The sequence below is a fragment of the Trichosurus vulpecula genome, chromosome 4 (genome assembly GCF_011100635.1).
Source record: "Trichosurus vulpecula isolate mTriVul1 chromosome 4, mTriVul1.pri, whole genome shotgun sequence".
In the NCBI taxonomy this organism is placed as follows: Eukaryota; Metazoa; Chordata; class Mammalia; order Diprotodontia; family Phalangeridae; genus Trichosurus; species Trichosurus vulpecula.
In genome coordinates, this window is record NC_050576.1 from 330,527,901 (window position 1) to 330,551,455 (window position 23,555).

General features: G+C 36.7%; 1 protein-coding gene across 2 annotated transcripts in view; it reads right to left on the bottom strand.

The window, feature by feature from the left end:
* Positions 1-23,555, bottom strand: part of KLHL1 (kelch like family member 1) — a 563,316-nt gene that overhangs the window by 349,974 nt on the left and 189,787 nt on the right. For both annotated transcript variants that reach the window (XM_036757924.1, XM_036757923.1), the window contains one exon: positions 13,533-13,669. In XM_036757924.1, coding sequence (XP_036613819.1) covers positions 13,533-13,669 — 137 coding nt within the window. The remainder of the gene's footprint in view (positions 1-13,532; positions 13,670-23,555) is intronic.

The window sequence follows — 23,555 nt, forward strand, 5'->3', positions numbered from 1 at the left end:
AGCCAGTCTCTTTGCTAGACAACTGTTCTGAACCATGACTAGTGTGAATTAAATTTTCACCTGCAACCATACATTGCCTTCACTATACTATGGAAGAACAAACACCTTTTATCCTTAAGCAGATTCTCAAAAATAAATAACTTTTTATGTAGATCATGCAGATCTTCATCTCCAAAATTAAAAAGAAATGACATTTCTAAAGCTGAAATAAAGATTCTCATAGCAATGGAAGTTGCTTAATACAGCTTAGTAAACACATATTAATTCTGTTGACAGTGAGGAAGTGGCTAGTTAAAATAAAATTCCAAATATCAGAGGTATAGGGCAAAAAAAAGAATTTAGATTTATGGATTTAGAGGAAAACAACCTTAGCTTTAACTGTGGTAAAATGAATGGAAAGTCAGTGGAATATATCAAGCCCTGAAAAGCTGTGTTGTATCAGTATGCCAGGATACTGCCTCATTCCATTTAAGCTTCAATTCTACCTTCAAGGTTAAAGTAATGGAATTAAAGTATTTGCTGTGACTAGGAAGGCACTAGGCTTATACAAAGAGTCAAATTAATCAATGCACTTCTCCCTAAATAAATCAGAGTTAATGATCAAATACCTGCTATCAAGATTATCCAACTATTGTCAGCTTTACACACAGGGTTTGTTCAGTGTGAACATTTAAGTGAAAACAACTTAAGAAATATGAAATCATTGCAACTTGATGGCAAATTGTTACGGTTACTTTTATATAAGACATTAGAAATTACTTGAATGGAGATACCCTAACAAGACTGAAGACGAGAGAAGTGTTTATAAGTCTTTTCCCTTTGAACCTCTTAATAGGCAGGTAGGTGGCACAGTGGATAGGAACTAGGCCTGGAGTCAGAAGTCCTGAGTTCAAATCCAGCCTCAGACACTTATCAGCTGTGTACCCTGGGTGAGGTATTTACCTCTCTGCCTCAGTTTCCTCTTCCGTAAAATGGGGATAACAATAGCTCCTAACTCAGAGCTGTTGTGAGGGTCAAGTGAGATGATATTTGTAAAGCATGCAGCACAGGAGTATAATAAATGTTAAAATTAATTTTTAAAAATTAATATAATACTCAAGAAGGATGCTAGAATACAACATAAGGTTAATTTAGAGTGGATAGTCGTGACACTCACGTCCAGGAAACAATGAGGAAACAAATGGCTATTGAGTAAGAGATAGTCATAAAGGGAAAGAAAAGTATGTGAGAGCCATTTAACCAACACCATAGTCCTCACATTTATACTCCTCTTATGTTCACTGGTTCTGTTGGTGATTTCTTCTGCTCTGTTTAGAACATGGCCAGTCCATGGACAAGTGATTGGAACACTGTGAGAGTAATTGTGAAATTACCTGCATGTCTTAAATTTTGTGGATGTATATATAAAAATGTGTGTGTGTGTGTGTGTGTGTATACAATACATAAATGCATATACACATAACATGCACATATATTTATACACATATGGTCATTAGCACTGTACTTTCTTCTTATCAATACTCACGAGAGTTTGGTCTTTAACTTTGGAATTAGAATCTATGGTACAATGGATGACAGACTATCCATATGTTGCTTGGTAACACCAGTGGATATAGTGTTGATATTGAAAGTAGTTGAATACTAATAGAAAATTGTTTTCAAAACTCTTTTGTCTTTAATCTTCCTTTCTCTTGAATTTGCCAAATCCTGGTACAATAATTATTTTGTTTTAAGTGAAGGAGCAATATAACTCCATTCCATTATCTGCCCCCACTGGTCCCCTCACCTGAGCCGCCTAAGGCCCTGAGAAGACTCTACCCTGAGGTCAAACCCCTAGAAGAATAACCTCAACTCTTTCATCAATTATTATCTCTTATTTCATTATTCCCTCCACATCCTATGGATTCTGAACACTTAATTGTCATGATATAAAAACTGTTCTTCCCAAATTCCTTATGCCCATTCTCTTCAACACACTCTATCTCCCCCACCCCAATGTCCCACCCTAAATTTATCTACCTCTTTCCACTGTGTTCTGGAAGGCCTGCTTCTTAGGTAACACACTTGACTTAATCTTAAATCTTTTTCCTGTATCACTCCTTTCTTCTTCTGACTCTCATTGAGACCTGGCTTCCACCTCGTGATAGTCTCCCTGGCTACTCTTTCCAAAACTGGTTGTATTTTCAATCTGGTTCATGTGGGGCAGTTGGACACTTCCAAGATTTCCAACTACCACCATCACTCAGTAATAGCTTCTGCTTTGAGGTTTACTCAGTGCATATCTACCACCCAATCAAAATGCTCGTAGATGTTGTCTACTGACCTCCAGAATACTTTCTTTTTTTTCCTCTCAATCAGTTAATTGACCAGCTCATAGTCTTTACTCTCTATCTCCTGCTCTCATACTATAGGACTTCAACATTCATACTGATAATCACTAACATATCCTCAGCTTCCAGTTCCTTAATATACTCATTCCCCCTGACCAACTCCATCCACTTCAGTCATATATTTAGCCAGTCATAAAGGTCATATACTTCATCTTGCTATCACCCACAAATGTACCACTTCTATGTTCATAAACTCTAAAATTCCTTTTTATGACTATGATCTGTTGTCATTCTAACTTTAATATTTAACCCCAAACATTTTTTCTTCATTCTCACCATGACCTCCAATTCCTTGATCTCTCAGTTCTTTTCCAGGCCCTCACTTCTACGATGACTACATTTTCCTCCCTCCCCCTTCTTGACCCCTTGGAGAAATAGTTTAACTCTATACTGTTTTCTTTTCTTGAATCCACTTACCCCCTGATTCTATTATCTATCTTGCTCTGCCAAGCCTCAGACTTGGATTACCCTCACTGACATGGTTCCCACTCACATGCTGCAGAAACTAGCTGGGGAAAATCAGGAAACTGTGCTGATTGGATCTACTGCTAATACGTCATAAAATCTCAACTGGTCCTTCGGTAAGGGAGGGTAATCCTTTTACATGTTCCTAACTGACTCACTAACCCAGGTTCTTCTGTACTTTTTGTCCCCCCATCAAACTTTTCAGAGCTTCCCTCTACCTACTCTCACTCAGCTAAGAAGCTTGCCTCATATTTCCCTTAAAAAAATGAAGCCATGCTCCTAGAGCCCCCCTTTTTTCTTCCTTATCTTACCTCACTTAGATGCTTTCAGCAACCATTTACCCCTTCACTTCTGTCTCACATGAAGTGTTGGCCCTTCTCCTTGTCACACCTCTCTATATACACAAGATTCCATTCTATCTTCTCTTTCTCAGCAGATTTCTGTAGCAATAATCTGGCTAGCAGCTACTGTGGCTGTGTAAAACCAACAACAACCAACACACAGAAGGCCACTAACACAGGTTCTTTGATCTGCTTTACTAAGGAAAGCAATGTTAAGGGGTTAACAATCTTCCTTTAATCCAACATACAAATATCATTCATTTAATTCAGGAGGAAAAGCCAGCAACCTGAACTTCAGGGCAAACACAAAATACAAATACACACAATATAAACAGACCAAATCACAATTCAGTTACCAGGGAAGCATCAACATCTGGATTTACAAGCCAGGAGGCTCTTAAAATGACTGCCCAGAGTCTCTTCCAGTGACTGAGCGCCCCCAGGGAGAACACCAACCTCTGGGTTTATATATCTTGTTCAGGATCAAAGTGTGTCATAATGTGTGACTCAAACCTACATGACCTAAAAGCATCACAAACATGGGACTCAAACCCATGTGGCCTAAAAAGCCTCTGGTGTCACAAACATGTCACTCAAACCCATGCAAACCAGGCTTTCCCTTGAGGCAAGGCGGTCATCAAAGGCTCCTAATTTAATCAAAGAAACAAAGGCCAGACTCATCAAGGGCACTTGATTAAATAAGTGCTCCAAAAGAAAAAACAGTAAAAAAAAAAAGGCCCACCTTAATTAATATTACAGTTGCACCCTCTATAACCCTCACCTTGCTCATCTTGAATCCTCTCTCCTCTCCCCTCTCCACTTCTCTCCTTTGACTCCCCTTCTCTTTTCTTTTTCTCTCCCTGTCCCTTTCTCTCTCTCCCTCCCTCTTTACCTTGTGTTCCCACCTCTAATCTATAGTTATTTGAGTGACACTCTCTGCCTCTCTCCCATGCTACCCTGCTTCCCTTCACCATCCCATCTCCCTCTCCTCCCATGTTGTCTGCCTCTGTGCCCCTTTTACAGCTTCTCTCTGTGTCCTCAGTGCCTTACTAAAATGTGATTGCAGTCTCAATTCCTGCTACCATTATGGGCTTTCTCAGGGAGTACCCAAAACACTGGACATGCCTGCCTCCATTTCATAATTTCATAAATTCATTAACAAGTCAACAAGTCTGATCATGTCATTCACTCCTCTATTCAATAAACTCCAGTGGACCTCCAAGATCAAATATAAAATTCTTTGCCATTCAGAGTCCTTCCTATAATGATCTTTTTTTTTCTTCTGATGTTCTTACACCTCACTTCCCACATGTACTCTGTTATCCAAAGACACTGAACATCTTGAGGTTCTTCACTCCATTTCCGAACTCTGTGCGTTTTCACTGGCAGTCTCCCATTTCTGGATGTTTTTTCTCTCCTCATCTGTGCCTCCTGGCTTCCTTCATGTTCCACCTAAAATCCCACCTTCTACAACAATCCTTTCTTGATTCCCTTTAGACTGTGAGCTTATGGAACTTACAAGTTATAACATGTACACCAGGAACTATAACACAGGGTAGGTTTTAATGAGTACAAGATCAAGATACAAAGAGTTCAAGACAAATTTAATTGGGGGAGAATTTACAGCAAGGAGGATAAGAGAAGGGGTGGCCCTAAGTTGATGGTAAATAGCAGCTAAGGAAAAGCTCTTCATTGGGAGCTGACAGCACTGGTTGCTTTGTTTGTGGCTTAACAAGTTTAGCTGCATTGCAGCGGGCCTCCCACTTCCCCAAGTGGTCCAGGTTCCTCAGGATGAACAGTCGGATCTTATCCAAAGCATGAAACCCTGCTTGCCCAAGTCTAAGGGCAATACTGTTGCACTGAATCATGCCTCTTCATCTTCTATCTCTTAGATAATCAAGTGCAATAGTTCTATAAACCCCAAGGTAGCTTAAAACATTAACTACATATAATGGTATATTGGTTCTATCAGGCCTCGGTTTTTGTTTTGTTTTAAAGTCACATATAAAAAGTCTAAAATCAGGTGCAATTGATCTCCATCAAGCCTTCTGGCTGTTTCCACTTGGTGCCATCACTACTAATTGGAGGATGAAAAATCAAGAAAGTAATGCTTTTTGTTGTCTCTGGGTTGTTTGATTGTGTTTTGTACACTGAATTCAGTTCTTTTGGCATACAGTCTATGTTGCTGATATCAGTGAAGTGGCTTTGCCACAAATGTAACAGGCAAATGTGAGCAGGCAGACTTTTCCATCCAATCCCTTAAGCTGAAAAAGAGCAGCTTGCAGTCTAGTGAATACTCTAAGTTTAAAACCAACATTTTGCTAATGTTTTTGCATAATTCATCCCATTCAAATTAAACTGGTGGGTCTAATAAAATTATAATTTAGTTTCAATTGTAATAAAAAAACTTCTTTATTAACTTTAGTTGTAAAACTTGTAGCAAATCTAAGCAAAATGATTTGTATTAATACTTTAAATAAATTTTTAAACACAGCATTAAATATTCCATACAGTTTATGCTAGTATTTATTTTATTCATGTATTTGGCAGTAAGTGTAAGATTGTTATTTCTATTTTTTTAGCCATTCTTAGTATATACCAAAGTTTTAATTAACTTCAGTGCCAGGAAAAGGTTTCTCAAAGGAAAGCTAACACTCACTATGATTAAAGGTTTGCCATTTGGCAGTTTAATTTTCTACCCTTCTCCTTAATACTGCTGCTAGATGGACAGCTTCCTTTATTTAAACCTTGTCCTTATCAATTCGCTACAGAACCTGACACTTTGCTACTTACCCCATAATTCCACCTCCTGTATTTGTTAGGACTCTATTTGCTTACACATCAATGAGCACAGAACATTTTTAGGGGATGTCAGGATACCAGGAACTATGTAAGAGATAAATCAGAACGCAATTTGCTGTCAGCCTGAAGGCAACTTTAAAAGAAAAAAAAATGGACCCCATACCTTCTTTTTAAAAGACAAAGCAATATTTCTTTTTTACAATACAATAATCAACATTTTGGCAAAGTCTGACATCCTAAAATGTATAAACAAAAGCAGTATATTAACCTTCAGCAATTTATAATAGGCACCATTCTGTAAGAATGAAAAGCAGGGTGTTCATTTTTTTAAAAGTATGACCAAAAACTGTGTTATCCTCAGAACAATGTACACTAATGAAAAACAAGTTTGTTTGAAGCCTTAATTACTTTGGGATGTGTTCATTTCTATCTACCTATCTATCAAGATATATACACACACATATACATATATGAATCACATACATATACATATTTACACACATATATACACATGGATATGCATACACGTGCATGCATTATATGCATATATATACACACAGACATGCATACACATACATATTTGTATATGTCTATATTATATATATGTGCAGATATGTATATGTATGTACATATGTATAAAACCACCAAATGACCACAGAGGTTATTAAATACCAAAATGGATAAGTACTGAAGTAACGGAACCTCTTTTAGATGGAGATTTAGTTGGTGGGATTAGAGGAAACTGTGATAAAGTAAATCATAGGCTGAAAATTAAAGCACCTTCATTTAAGTCTTGCTCCGCCACCATGAACAAATCAAATCTCTGTACACCAGTTTTGTCATTTAGCCAATAAAAATTTTAACCTACATGTTTTCTAATCTGAGGCATATGATTCTCACTCCCTGGGAATTAGTTCCCTCATCTGTAAAATGAGAGGGTTGGAATACATAATCTTTAAAGTCTTTTCCAGCCCCTTAATCTGTAATCCTATGATTGTACACCACTCTTGGCAGTCACAAATATCTCAACATTCACTACAAGGATGTTCCCAGTGTTATTCAAGTTGCTTCAAGGATGTCATTCTGGAGATCCCTTCCTATGTAACTCAACATTATCATGGAGACTTTAGACCAATGGGCAGCACTGAACCTAAAGATACTTCCCTGGTCTGACTTCTCCAGGGTGACTTCCTCTAATGGAACACACAAAACATCATTTTTAGCATGAGCGGTAGACAGTTTACCACAAACATCATACCTGTCATCCCTTAGAATTATAGTATATTATAGGGGAAGGACAAGGACATTAGAGTTGGGAGATTTCAGTTCCATCTATATTTAAAACATTCATTACCATGGGCTCTCTTATGTCTCAAAGAAGAACTTGGACTCTAGGACTTCTAAGTTAGGTGAACCAGGTGGGGAATAATTTAGATGATGCTTTTAATGTCTTTATTTTCTCTCCCCTCATTCTGTACACACACACACACACACACACACACACACACACCCTACACTCAAATATATAATGTATGTTATATGTCACATATGTGCCATATGCACATAATATACATATATCTATATGGCATATATAATGTACATTTTCTAAGTCATTAAATTTAGGTACACCTTTTAGAGATATTTTATAACATATAGCTTGGTAGTTTATACCCTTCCTTTTTAAATATTCTACAAATAACTGCTAACCCAGCTTAGTGTCTAGTAACTTTTTTATCCTTTTTTCTTTCTTTTTTTTTTACTTCACACATTTATTATTCCCTGAAAGCCCTTTCTCTTTAAACCAGAATAAGGAACTTGGCTAGTTCAGATTTTTCCTCTGAGGAAGTAATTGGCTAATCAGAATTTCACAGGGCAGTGATGACATGAGACAATTTTCATTTAAGCTTTACTCCAAAAGAAGAATAGGGTATTTACCTAGCATTAATCGCAAAACCTACTGATATTCTTTTCCTGGTTTCCCTTTTTTCTCTTTTCCTTCTATCTCTTTCTCTCTTCCTCCACATTCATTCTATCCTCATTGTATATATTTTATTATTTACTTGTGTGCACCTAGTTGCTTTACTTTATTAGCTCCTTGAGGCCAGGGATACTTTTTTTATTCCTTATTGAGGAAGCATATTGTTTCTTTAACTAGGATTCCACCTTTTGAATGATAGGTGCTTAACAAATGTAGGTTGATGCCACTTGAAATGTTGAATTACCCACTGAATCTTCTTGTTCTTCAGAATTGAGAATCCCTAAAGAAATATTGTTCTGTAACAGAAAGCTTCATTTCAGTTTTCTGCTGATAACCTTTTGTAGTATTCCTTCTGAGTTCATTCTCCCAACTTCCATTCACATTAGCGTGCTGGATCCCCAGAGGGTATCTGACTTCTCCCTTAAGGGTAACATTGAGGGACTTCATGTTTGCAATGCAGTTGATCATAGTCATTGTTCTTTGATTATCCACAAAAGTTAATTAGTTTTTAGAAATGAGATACTAATAAGGTATAGCAAGGGCAAGCATTAAGCATGGCCCCAAACCCATAACTTCAGTGGGATGGGTGGAAGACAAGAAGAGCCACCACCACTAGAGAAGCTTACTCTCCACATATCTCCACTTTGCCCACAGTGCTTGACTGCTTACACTGGTTAGATGGGAGGAGTCCAACCTCTCTATTCCACACCTGCCACTGCTTCCTAAGACCTTACAGGCTTTAACTGATGCTTTTCCTCTATTCCCTACAATCCCTCTGCATTATCTTCTTAACCTACATACCTGTGGGCCTTGAAATTCGCTCCATCATAGCATCTTTAGTGCGTCCAGTACTTTGTCTCTACATCACAGTTTACCTTTTTCACACATGTTCTCTCCCCAAATTAGAATATGATTTCCTTAAGCGATCATTGTCTCGATCTTTCTATTTGTAGGCACAGTGTTTAGCACGGAGCTCGGCACACAGTTCATTTAATTAATACTGCTAATTTATTGTTTCATATGGAAGCACACTCACTCCTTGGAGACTTCCTGTGAAGAGGAGACTCGAAAATAGTGTTGACTTCAGCCATTAGAAGGGCTACCTGACCCTGACCCCATGGATGGAGAAGTTCCAACTACTTGGAGCCTGTCTTGTGGTTTCTCTGGAAACTCCTCGTTGCCCACTATTCTGACCAGATGTCACCAGGCCCCAGGCTTCCCCAGTCTTCTCTGTGGACTCTCTACCATTTTGCAAAACAATTTACACAATAGCTTTGAGCGGCTGTGCCTTCCATGAGACTCTCTCTCTCTGTTGAAGTGTATTTAAACCCTGCTCCTTCTGCCCTTCCCAGGCACTTCAGTACTGTGGTGCTGTGTAGTGCCCTGAATTGCAATCCTCCTGCCAGCGTTAAAGACCCTTGTTGTTGCTAATTTGGTATTCTGCTTTAGTTCAGGTTGACAGTTGAGAGTACATGTTGCCAAAGGGTAAGCCCCCTAGTTACTGGAAACCATTTTCACTTTTTATATAGTCCTGCCTTAGGTATATCTCTCGCCAGGGTTCCAAGAGTCAGTGTCCCTGTACAGTCTACAACTGTTTTTCCTTGACGTAGAGTTTGTCCCCAATGTCTCTCTAAACTCACCACGCAGATGCTTCTGTCCCAGGCTGCTCCTCAGGTACACTGCTATTGTGGTTATGGCTGCCTGGTTTGTCCTTCCCTCTCAAAGAAGACCATGACATCAGGGAGATAATGACAAGACTTGCAATTGAATTTGATTTGAGTGAGAGAGGGCTGTGCAAGGTCACCAGCCTCACTTTCTCCTGTAGAGCCATCAGGGCCCAGGAGCTACTGGAGATGGCCCAGGATGCACTGGGAGACCTGGGCCTTTTTAAGCTAAGGTCTTTTCAAGTTCTCCCTCTGAATGAGGCAGTGCCCATTCAGTGAATAGGCTTCTTTAAGAAGTGAGTCTAGGGATCACCCCTTAAAAAACAAAACAAAACAATAACAAAAAAAAAAACAAACAAACCTGGGAGGGGAAGACCCTCAGGGTTGCTAGCCAAAAGAGAAACAGTTACTACTTACATTATTCACTCTGAGCCAGGAGGACCCAAAAAATAACCATTAAGTGGTGCCTCAGCAGTGACCTATTGTTGTCCAATCAATGAGATCCAGTGATGTTGATAGGAAATCTAGATCTCTAACCTCTCAAAACTCATCAGGTGGTTACATGGTCAGGGGGGTTGGGAGAGGAGGATTTTCCTGCTGTTGGAATGGGAGATTCCAAACTGGACCATTACATAGGCCCAGAGGTATGTCAGATTCTTTCACCCAATCTCAGGATAAATCCTACATAGCCTCATCTCTCCTTATCCAGTTTTCAAAGAATCTTACTTCTATCAGATTAAGGATTTGATTTGTTCATTCCTAATTTATATCTTTGATTGATTGAATCTAGACATTTATTTAAAATAATTGGGACTGGGGTAGAAACCTCCCTGAGGGGGTAGCATAGTGCCAGATAGTATAGTGGATAGAACACTGGACTCTAAATCGGTTGATTCCTGAATTCAAGTACTGTTTTAGGCATTAATTAGCTGTGTGGACCTGGATAGGTACTGAATCTATCTCAGCCTCAGTTTCATCATCTATAAAATGGGAATGGTAATAATATCTGACTCATAGGTTGTTGACAGGATCAAATGTTATAACATGTAAATCACTTTGCAAACCTTAAAGCACTATATAAATGCTAGTTATTACCTTTATTATTTTTGTTACGCTACTCATTATTTTCCAAAGTCTTTGGCCAAGATAAATCCTTTTCCCCAGCATTCAGGCAATACTTACAGACCTCTAGTATTTATTTAACACAGCTAATTTCAATCCAGGAAGTAGCTAGATAGCTCAGTGGATAAAGATCAATTGATGGAATCCTTTAATAAAACTGCTCCCAGACCCAATAGTCTAACTTTCTTTATAGGCCCAACTGAATAGCAGGCCTACTGCCCCTACCTAGCCACTCACCCCCCTCCCCAGCCCTCCACTCCCAACTCAATAACCTAACTTCTTCATATGTGCCTCACGGCTCAGTAGAACAATAGGTGTGTCCATGAACTCATATTTCTCACAGAAACAGCAGGCAAGTCCATGTGCTGGGATCTCAGCCACTGCCTCTAGCTAGCTACTGCCCCCAGACCCATTCCTCATATGTCCCACAGAAACAGCAGGTGTGTTCATGTACTCAACCACAACCACATCCATCTGGTCTCAGACAGGATCACAATACTCAGCCAATCAGAAATCAGCACCACTAGGATACTCAAGCAGGATGTGAACCCCAAAACAATAGAAGGGACTTTCCCTAAGCAGGCACCTGTGCAGTAACAGCAAAAGGCGAACTTATGACATGGAGAAGCTTATTATAATATCATTATCATACATACATACCCCCCAAATAGGTTTTTCTGTATGTATTTTGGGTAATTGCATGCAGTTCTACTGTGGCTGGGACCCTTCCTCTATTATCTAATCTCTTAACAAACCCCTCCTGTCTCTTTAATGTTCATAATTCCTCTTATGTAATTGCATCTTTACACTATAAAAATCCATCTTGCTTTCTCTGAAGTTGCTGGTTCCTCTTGGAATTTAGCCTGCTTCATGAGAGGTGTCAATCTCAATAAATGCCTATACTTGGATTAGAGGTGGTCTGAGACTGTTCCACCACAACACATCACAAAACCACAACACAATGATCTTGTATTTAGGAAGACCTGAATCCAAATCCAGCTTCAAATACTTACTAGCTTCATGACCGTTGGTAAATCACTTAACCTTTGTTTGCCTTAATTCATTGCAGAAGGAAATGGCAAACTACTCTTGTATCTTTGCTAAGAAAACTCCATGGACAGTATGGTTACTGAGTGCCAGACACAAATGAAAGACCAAAGAACAATGTCATCCCACTGGCCCATTCAGATGCTTTTCAATTTGAGTCCTTCCTTTCACTTCTACTTGAAATCATCCATACACTCTCTTTTCTACATCCTAAACGCATACTTTCTTATTTCAGGGACTTCCATCTCAACACTGTTGGAAACACTCTGACCAGTTTCCATTGACCTTTCTGCTTCCAATACAAATGGGCAATTCTTAGATTCTGACGTAGTTGAGCTTCTTTGCTTCTCAGGATCCCCTTTGACCTTAAAATCCAACAAAGTGTTCCTGAATATCTAGCCTTTTCTATTTTTGCCTGCTGATTCATTTCTTTTTCCTGCAGAAAACACTTCAATTTTTTCCCTTACTCCCTCAAGGCTAATTTTTCTTCATCCTTTTTTTCCTAAAAAAAATGTATCTCTTAGTAATCTCTTCTTTTGCCATGGCATTACTAGGTGAAGGAAAGCTTTCTCTGAGTTTTCATTGATCCAAGTGTCTAATCTTGAACCATTGATGCAGTGTCCTATTAACCGAAGGCAGCCAGTTATCCAGAATGATCCACCAGTTAAGCACCAAAGTTCCTGCCCCTGCAGTTTCTTGTCCTTGCTTTGTACTCAGGTGATGAGAAAATGATGCCAGTAGTCTAAGCCATTAGTCCCCTAAGACAACCAAGTCTCCAGAAACGTTTAAAAACCTTTAAAGACAAACTATCCTACTTTGTATGGGAGGAAAGCTTATAATATTATTCTACCATAGTGTTATATTATACATATTAGCATAAGATTTGGCCTACATGGACTCTTAAGGGTCCTTGCCCAATCAAAGACTCTCGTTCCATTAAACCTGCTTCCATGAAATTGATACAGAAATCCTATTTAAGAACAAGAATGTAGATCTCTCTTTCTCAGTGACATACTGCTTTGACTCCATAGAGAAACAGTAAGGCACCTACCAAGAGGATCATAAGAACAGACACAGAATTTGTTTCCACTACACATGGTAAGGTATGCTCAAATGCTGTGTTACTATGTGTCTGTATACTTGAACAATTGAAAGGAAACACTGAAGTTACCCATGAGCATGTGATTATGTAGAGAGATTAGAGACACCTGACAAATGTAAAAAGAGTTAAGTGCAAACAAAACCCAGAAACATCATTTATACCAACATCTCAGACCACTAACTGGAGGAACATCATGTATCTGAATGACATCACAGATCAAAGCACAGCCTCTTGAATTGTTTAGAAAGATGTAACTTTAGGATACCTACCAGTGAAAATGTTTATTTAAAGATAGAACCTCTAGGAGGAGAAAAAAATCAATTAACTAGCATCTCTTTTTCTGCTCATTAACATAGAGAGTGGGAAAATAAATATAACTTGACAATATAAGTGACAAGACATAAAATGACTCACTCTGATCTTTTCATGTTAAATGAATCCTCTCTGGTTTTTGCCCCTCTCTGCTAATAAAATGGATAGTATAAGTAATGATCTGTCAGGTAAAGGAATAATAATTCTAAATACTAATTTAGAAGATAAAACCCATAATTGAACAAATAGAAGGAAAAAAAGGATATCATCATCAGTCACAGGAAATCATAAATATACTCTTTAAAATACCTGTATATGCGAACTGTACAAGGTCCCAGAGAGCATTAGGATCTATGCCTTCCATTTTGATTTCTTCTTGCTTGGCTTCGCAAACATCACTCGTAAACATAGCAGCAAAGTAGTCGGAGACAGAACTGAGAACAAGCCTGGAAAAGACAAAGCAAAACATATAGCTTCAAGTTAAATTAAAGCCTCTGTATATTCTTTGATAAGAAAAAGTGTCATGTAGGATATGTGATCCAGAAGGAACATCGAGAGGTCATCTATTATTAGAGACCCTTACCTTCAAAAAGAACACACTTAAGCCATTAGAGATGAATGGCTACATCTAATCTACTGAAACTTACAGGGAGTACATGGTTTCTTTGCCTCATTTTTTTTTTCTTTCCTCTATTGCTTTGGTCTATTTTTTCCTCCCTTTCCCTAATAATGTATTTTATCCTATCCATACTTTCTTCACATTTTTACCTGTTCAGTCTTCAATTTTAGTCTAGATTCATAGGAGGAACACAAATTTGAAATAGTGTGAAGCTCTAGAAAAAAGTATTGGATCCTGGCTCTATAACTTACTACTTATTGACTATAGGCAGAATGCCAATCCTCTCCAGGCCTCAGTTTCACTCTCTCTAAAATAGGGGTTTTAGGTAAGATGATCTATGTGGTCTCTTGAAACCCTAAATTACAAATGATAGCCTGTAAACAAGTCTCACAATACTCTATCCGTATGCAATGTAACTTTTCAGAAATCATATTTAGAACATACATGAATGTACCATATGATATCAAGTTCTTCTTTCATGTACATTCAATTTTATAATTAGATAATAATTGAACAATTGCTCTTCAAAATTAATGATTAAAAAAATCTAGCATTAAAGTCCAAGTAGACTTCATAGGCAGAGCTCATTAAAGTAAATATTATTCAGGGATTTATTAAAAAGTGATACTCATTTTTCAAAAGGTTAACAAGAAAATTAAAATAAATAATATATCCCCATTGTTTTAGCCTAATTTTAACCACCATTGTACATCATATTACAATAGTAGCATTTAGAAAAAAATGTTATGATACATGATACAATGAAGACAGATTTATAATAACCTCAGTTGAAAGTCTGAGATCATGGCAAGGGGATACCTGTCACAATGTCACTGTAGATATGCTTATACAAATCTCTGTAGGTTTTGGCCACTGTCATAACAATGTCTTTACTGGGTCAGTGCCCAGGATAATTCAGAGAGACTGTGCATTTAAAATTTGAATGAACAGACAACACTAGGTTTTGTAGTAAATAAACACAGAACTGTGTCTGCTTAACAAAAATTGGCTAGTTCACTATGCTAATTATGTTAATGCCATAGGTTTGATATCCATGTAAATTAGTTAGCTTTTTGTCAGTTCTACGCCAACAGACTATACCCCTCGCCCTAGTAGAAGGTTTACAAATGTACAAAGTATAAAGGGAAGGCTGAATAAGAATTATATATATATATATATATAAGAACTATATACATATATATATATATATATACACATACACACACACTACACACACACATATACATAAGAACTAATGACAGAGAGACATCAAAGATAGGATATTATTACCTAAAGCATATTATCGCACCAATATAGAGCTGGAAAAAAATTCAGAGACCATCTAGTACAACACTTCCTTATTTTACAGATGAGGATACTAAAGCCTAATGAGGTTAAGTCATTGTCGAAGATGACGCAACTTGTAATCATTAGAGGCAGGATACCCTACCTCTAGTCATTTCAATACTTACTAGGGACAATACAAAGTTGAGTTACCCAGATCTTAGAAATTAGAATAAGTTATACTCTAATATATGCACATCAACTAACTAACTTGTTTCATGTTCAATATCTGGATCATTTAGTACTTGAAGAATATTTTAAATGAGAAGATGAAGGTAAATGGCAAACAAATAAGACAGGTCTAAATTTTTGAATACAAGGACATGAGAATAAAAGTGGTCAGTGAAAGGAGGTGAAATGATTTCAGGACGTACGATAGGGTCCAAAGAAGAAACATGAAGTAACATGGTCAAAATTTATATAAGAAGATAAGATATTCTTTAAAAGATACATTCAGATTTTTAACCATAAAGGAAAAATACACACATATATGTGTGTATGTACATATTTGTGTATGCACGTGCATACACAAATATGTATTGTATATGTAGGATTTATAGATACACATATGCATACACACATACACGCATATATACACACACATATATATATATACACATATATATATATATATATATATATATATATATATATATATATATATATACACACACACATATACACATACATACACACACACATACATGGAGACCTTGGCATGAATTTTCCTTGGAGGAACATTGTTGAGGATGGAAACAAAAGAAAATGATGATACTTCCTTTACTTCTTTGTGGAAGTGGGGCCTATGAGAACAGTTCAATGTATAAATGTATGTTATATCATAATTTTTCATATGTAAATTAATTTTCATAAGCTTTTGTTTTTCTTTCCTCTTTTTGTAGTTCATTATAATGGCTCTACAATGGGTGATGTAAAAATAGAAGCTATCCACAAAAATTTATTTTTAACCAAAAAGGGTAAGCTAGGCATTGCTACTTGAAGGCTTCAATAGTTTAAAAATCTTGAGGAAAGAATATTTAACAATATTTAATGTTGATTTCCAATAATACAGAATAATCAAAGGAGGATGTTTCAAGTTGAAACCAGTCCACAAATTTCCTTTAGTAGTTGAAGAAATGCATAATGCTGATTCTTTTCCTTTTCACTTTTTAAAGAAACATTAAAAAAGTTATTTACATGTTGAAATCCTTCAGAAGATGTTCATCGTATACATGGAAATGCTGTGCAATTATTCAAAGTTAGCAAGTACCCATCTATTCAAGGAGCTGTCTGTAACTCACATGTCAGAACTTTATAGTGTTAGAGTGTGATAAAATTATTAAGGCATATCTGTCTCCATGTATTTAATTCATACCAAGCAGATAAATCAGCATCAAATATTGGTCCCACGGAACTAGACATGATTTTATGTCAGAAAGATACAAGTTCTTACTTACATGTGAGAACTGTTTTCCATTTAACTTAGGTAAGATTTAGCAAAATCCTAGGGAATTAACTGTTTATCAGTGTGAAATTAACTGGGTTAAACTTATTACCTACAAAAAGATGGACTGTTGGCCCAGCTGAAGGAAAAAAAAATACAGCTCGGAAAATTGAAGTGAAAAAATCGCTCTCTTGAATGAATACTTTAAATCCTTTTCATCTATCAGTTTTCCAAATATAGTGCACTCAAAGGCAGAGGTGGGAAAAAAGGTCTATGTAGCATTTAACTGTGGTGATATATGAAATTTCAGGGAGATGTTAGAAAAGGCGATTTCAAGTTACTCTGGAATTTTTTTAAACTTATGTATTTGGCTTTCAGCAAACTGTTCCGACCCAGAAATGGTAGGGGACATAAGTGGATATATAAAATAACCTCTTTATTGAGAAATCTGTAAATATCTTTCTTACAAAATCCAATAGCTTTCCCCCCCAAAATCCTCAACCACCTCATGTCTCTGTGTTTGCAACAGACCACACGGATCAATTTTGAATATTTAGTCCAATGAACAGAGCTGAGAATAGCTTTATGTATCAAAGAAGATAAAAAAATTCTTATTCATTCCTTATCAGGTTTAGTACTTAATTGTAGATGCGGTATCATTGATTGGAGTACATTGGATTTGGACCTCAAAACTTTAAATTTAAATTCTGTCTTCCCCAAAATGACTATGTGACAATCCATAGACACTTTCTTCTAGCTATGCCCCCTTTACCCATTTATCGACTCTTTTCCCTGCAATTTCTACCTAACTCTTGTTACAGATTTAGAGATGGAAGGAACCTTAGAGACCAAGTAGTTTAATCTACTCATTTTACATGTGAGGAACCAAGATCCAGAGAGATTAGATGAATTGCAATTGTTGTTGTTCGGTCATTTCAGTCCTGTCCAAGGCTTCATGACCCCATCTGGGGTTTTCTTGGCAAAGAGTGGTTTGCCATTTCTTTCTCCAGCTCATTTTACAGATGAGGAACTGAGGCAAACATGATTAAGTGCCTTACCCAAGGACACACAGTAAGTAAGTGTCTGAGACTAGAACTGAACTCATGAAGATTAATTTTCCTAACTCCAGGTCCAGTGCTCTATCCATGCTGCCCTGCAATAAGTAATTATATCAAAATTCCAACTAAGGTCCTCTAATTCTAGAATGAGCATTCTTTCTACTGTACTAATCTATCCCCCACAGTCCTTTTCTCTATATATCCACTCCCTTATAAACAGTTTATCTACATATTTTGACTTTAGTTATCACTTCCATGCTTATCTCACTCAAATCTTCACCTTCAACTTTGTCCTATCATGGTAGAATAAAAAAATAATATAAAGCAAAACATTGGACTAGGAGTCAAGAAAGATCTGGATTTGAATCCTACTTCAAATATCAACTTGCTTTCCATAACAGGGACAAGATGTTTAACTTGAGTTTCTATTTCTTCATACATAAAATAGAGAATAGTTATATTTTATTACATATCTAGAAGAATAGTGGTGATCAAATGTGACAATTTAGGTGAGTACTTTGTGAACTTTAATTTACAAAAATGTCATTTATTCTTCCTCCCAAATTCCTAAAGAACACCCCCCACTTAGATGCCCCACTATTGCATCAAACTCGATGTATCCCCAACCACAATCAATTAGTTCAGTAGGGAGGAAAGTGTGATGTTTTTGGAGTTAGAAGATCTGAATTCAAATCCTGTCTCTGCCTTTTACTACTTAAGGAGGGGGTGTGCTGGTAAATATTTAACAACCAGCTCTCCAAAAAAAAAAACAAAAAAAATGAAAGACACTATTTTTTTTTTCCTTGAGGCAATCAGGATTAGGTAACTTGCTCAGGGTCACACAGCTATTAAGAATCTCTGAGGCTGGATTGAACTCAAGTCCTCCTGACTCCAGAGCTGGTGCTCTATCCACTACACCACCTAGGTGCCCCAAAAGACACTCAAGTTTAATCTTCACTATTAGCATTTTCTCCATCACTTTTTAAAGTCTAGATAATCAACAAAAAAATAAATTGCACGTTGCCAATTTTCAAGGTGAAAATGTTCTTCCTTCTCCTTCATCCCCTAAATTCCATCTATCACCAAGTCTTATTCTTTGTTACTTTGAAATATCTATTGTATGTGCTTTTCTCTTCCTTCTCATCTTTGTTTAGACTTCTGTCTAGATTACTGCAATGACTTCCTAGGGAGAGCTGATTCTTTTCTCCCTCCCTCTCTACCCTATAATCTGTCCTGTATCCTAACGAAATAAACTGTCCTAAAATACCAGTTTGATCATGCCAATTCCTCTCTTTTTTTGCTTATGGTATCAAGTTGGAATGTGTGTCTACTCTTCAAGGGCGTCCATAAACTGTCATTCCTCTAATTAATTAAACTTATTTCCCACTACTGCTCAACATACACTCCCTGATTCAGTCAGACCTGGTTCCTAACTCTTTTCAAATAGATTCCTAATCTCTACGCTTTGGCTTTTATTGCTTCCCCAAGTTGTCATGCCTTCCTTACTCTTCTTTACCTAAACAAATCCTAGCTATTCTTCATGGTGCAGCTCTAGATTTATCCACCTAATAAAGCCTTCTAGATTATTCTAGCCCATATTGATTCTCATTTTTCTCTAAACTCCTTTGCACTTAGATGCAGAATTATTTAATTCAACACTCAAATTATTTCATAAGTAGTTCATGTCTTATTCCCCTAAAGGAGGATCCCACTATTTCTCTCTTTCTGTGTTAGTCAGACATATTTCACACACACACACTTGTTGGTTGATTAGGAAATGATAGAGGGAAAAATGCTCATGACATCTATTGCTGAGTTATCAGCACACTCTCCCTCTTTATCTACATTTTCTGTTGTCCCTGGCTTCTTTCAAGTCCCAGCTAAAATCCCAACTTGTACAAGAAATCTGTCCTGCTCTCCCTTAATTCCAGTGCCTTCCCTCTGTTAATTATCTTCAATTTATCCTGTATGTATCTTGTTTGTACCAATTGTTTGCATGTTGTCTTCCCATTAGACTGCAAGCTCCATGAGAGGTAGGACTGTTTCCTTTCTTTCTATCACCAGTGGGGAGCAAAGTGCATGCCACATGAAAGGCTCTTAATAAATGCTTGTTAACTGACTGAAACAGAAAGATGTCATGAGATGGAGAAGCAAGTGAGTGGTAGGACTTCTTATTTCTGAACTTTGTAGAGATAATAGGTTCATAGACTTTGAACTAGATGGAACCTTAGAGGTCAGAATTTAGTTTAATGTTTTTTTGGATGGGGAAACTGAGGTCTAGAGAGGTTGTTACTCAGGGTTATACAGCCAGTAAGTATCTGAGACAGGCTATGAACCTAGATCTTCCTGACTCTCTTCACTAAACCATACTGCCTCACAGATGAGTATGCGTGTTCACAGGTAGCTGAAAGTTGAATACATGAACAAATGGGTCAATTGGGATATTGTGGTGATGATGGGATTGTTGTGGTTGCTGAGTTGTTTCTGTAGTGTCCGATTCTTTGTGACCCCATTTGGAGATTTCGTGGCAAAGATACTAAAGTGGTTTGCCATTTCCTTCTCCACATGAAGGGGTCAAAATGAAGTAAAGATGAAATTATTTTCCTTAATCAGAGAACCTTTTGTGAATCAAAATATAAGTCTACATAGACGGGGAAACAAAGTTAGAGTTTCAATGTCTCTGAGGCTTGGGCAAGTGATATTATGTTTATATGTAATTTACTATACTTTAAATATTAAATTCTCCACTTGAGTATAGAGCCTTTAGTTGGTGAATAACTCATTTTTAAGCTATGAAAAATTTAGTTTAGATTATATAATACTATCAGCATAGGGGTGGACATAAGAATAATAGACTTAAATTTTTAATATTAAAAAATACTATATAAACCTGACCCCACTTCCAATTTAACAGATAAGGAAACTCAGAATTAGGAAGATTAAGTTGTTTCTTGATGATCACGCAGATGGAAATTTCAATTGTAAACTACTAAACTAAACTACATAGACCTATTGACCACTAATTGTATCTATAGTTATGTACCTGCAACTGGTTGATATAAAGATTAATATAGCAACTCCACCCTTAAGATACACATACATAGTAGGGGAAAATACAAAAATAACTATAATTCAAATTATAATAAGAACTTTAAAGAGGTACAAAGTACTACAAAAGTTTAGAGAATGAAAAGATCATTGCTGACTTAAGGGATGAGAAAAGATTTTTGGATATAACCTTGCTTCTTTTTTTTTTTTGAGCACCATATGCATTTATTTATTTTTTTCTTTTTTTAAAAATTCATTTATTTATTTATTTTTAGTTTTAGTTTACAACACATGGTTCTACATAATTTTGAGTTCCAGATTTTCTTCCCTCCCCAGGATGGCATGGAATCTCATATAACTACCATGTATAATCCCAGTCTGCCACTAGTAGTTGTTACCTTGGACAAGTCATTTAACTTTTTGAGCCACAATTTCCTCATGTATAAAATGGGGTGGCTGAAGCAAGTAACCTCTCACCTTTATTTCAGTTTTAATATTCTATAGATTCGTGAATCATCTTTATAGAGTTAAGGTCATAAGAGTTAATGAAATCACCAAGGGAAAAGGTGTAGAACAAAAAGGAATGAGGGCTCATGGCAGAGCCTTAAGAAGTGACTACATTTAGAGAGTGGGAGGAATAAGATGAGCTTGGGAGGGTCATGACAAAAAAAAGTAAGCCTGAGACTTAGGAGGAAAACCAAGAATAGGACCATGATGCAGAGGCAAAGGAATTGAAATTATCATAAAGGAAAAGATGATTAACCCTGGTAAACCCAGAAGTCAGGAAGGACTGAGGAAGAGCCAAGGAAAGACTAATTAAGAGGAAATTAGAGGTCACAGGAGTCCTTTTTAAAAACCCCTATTTTATTAAGGAAAAAAATAATTTTCCCCTGTCATCAAATATAATTATTTTGCAGTCATAAAGCTCTGTTGTTCATAAAGAGCTTTCCATGGTGTTTTGTTTTTTAATTCACTTACTCTTAGGACATTGTATTTCTTTTTTTTTAATACCAACCAGGTAAGAATCATAATCCATTGTCCTTTAATATTCTAACAGTCTAATCAGAGCTTGGAGAATTTTAATTTTGAATCCATTGAAAATTCAAGTCTCATTATGAATATTGATTTTGTCAGACTCATTTGCTGAATGTGACATGACTGATCATAGCAGCTTACTTATTAGCCATTCTCAGTGTTTAGAATATAGGGATTTACTCTCAAATGATTTGGCATGCTCTTAATCAATCAGTCTGGGTTATTTCTCAGAAGACAGTATTTATTTTAGGATTTATATTTGAGCCTGAAGCAAAGAAGAACTTTATATTTGTGATTTTTTTCTTTTGCAAAGAATATACAGCAGAATGATCATGGGCATGTTGCCACTTTGAATATGAGTTATTAATTAAAATCTGTCCAACAACAGATGACTTACATTACTTTTTATTTTGTATTTTGCAAATGAATGCAAAGGCTTATTTCATATCAGAAAGACAGTAGCTCACTATAAAGAGAATCATCAGTTGGCACTACTTGGTGTTCTTTTAGTTAGTACTTTAATGTAGTGTTGAAATATTCAAAGAATCACATATAATATATGTAAAAAAAATTAAAAACAAAGCAAATAACAAAACACTAGCTCATGTCTGATTCTGGAGCAAAAGAATAACAATTTATGAAGCAACATTGTATTTATATTTTTATGACAACTTGTATATTTACTCCTTTATTAAGAGTATTAGATGAGTTTGGGTTCCTATTGTGATGTGAAAGGTGTTGATTTACATTTTTTATTTATGTGGGAGAAGTAGACAGAATTACTTCCCCTAATGGCTTCTGGAGACTGATTCTAGCAAGTTTCCAGAGGTTGGCAGCCTTGAATGAACCTCCTTACTGCCCTTGTCTTAATATCCCTTACCAAACCTACTCTATTATTGGACCATGAACTTTCCTGACATGTTTGTGTAACAGATAGACCCTTCCCTCCTTAGAAAGAGCTCTCCCTCAAGGCGGCAAGCTGACTCTGTCTTTGTGTGTTTTGGATTTGTTTTTTTGTTGTTTTTTGTTGTTTTTTTTTGTTTTTTTACTGAAAATGACTTGTGAGCTGTAAGAGTCGCTGCAACAACTAGAGTCCTTCCTTCTCTCCTTTTTGCCTGTTATCAGCACAAAAAGATTTTGCTCCTGACATTGGAGGATTTCAGAGTCCTGGGATAGCTCATATCCCTGTTTGTCCTGAGGAGCAGTATTCTTCAATATAATGAGACTTAGTTCTACTCAGAAGATAGGTGCTTTATCTACCTCTCTAACTTATAATACACATTTTTCTTCAACAAGTATACGTGTGTGTGTGTGTGTGTGTGTGTGTGTAACTACTTGTGTTTTATGAATAGTCAACTTTTCTTTTTTTCACATCATGATACACCAACTAATATTGAGTTATGAACGTTGCTCTAAAAATTTGAATGTGAGGAACCTCTTACACCAGGTTGATTGTAGATGCCTTCCATCTTGGTATCTCCCTGGGCTGCCCAGAAAATGCCTTCTTGCTTTACTCTTGACTGACTCCTTAGTGATATAGAATACCAACCTCAACAACCCAGATGGGCAACTATCATACCTCTTAGATTCTACCAAAATTCCTTTACATTTATTAATGTATTTCATAGAAGTAGTATACCTTATTTAAGGCGGGGGTTTACTCTTGAAAATAGAAGGTTTTCCCATCTTTGTTCTTACAGCTATTTCTAGCTGTCACATGTCCATAAGTTAGCAATTGATAATCCTTTCCCTATTCTGCCCTTGTCAGATTATATCTAGTTGTT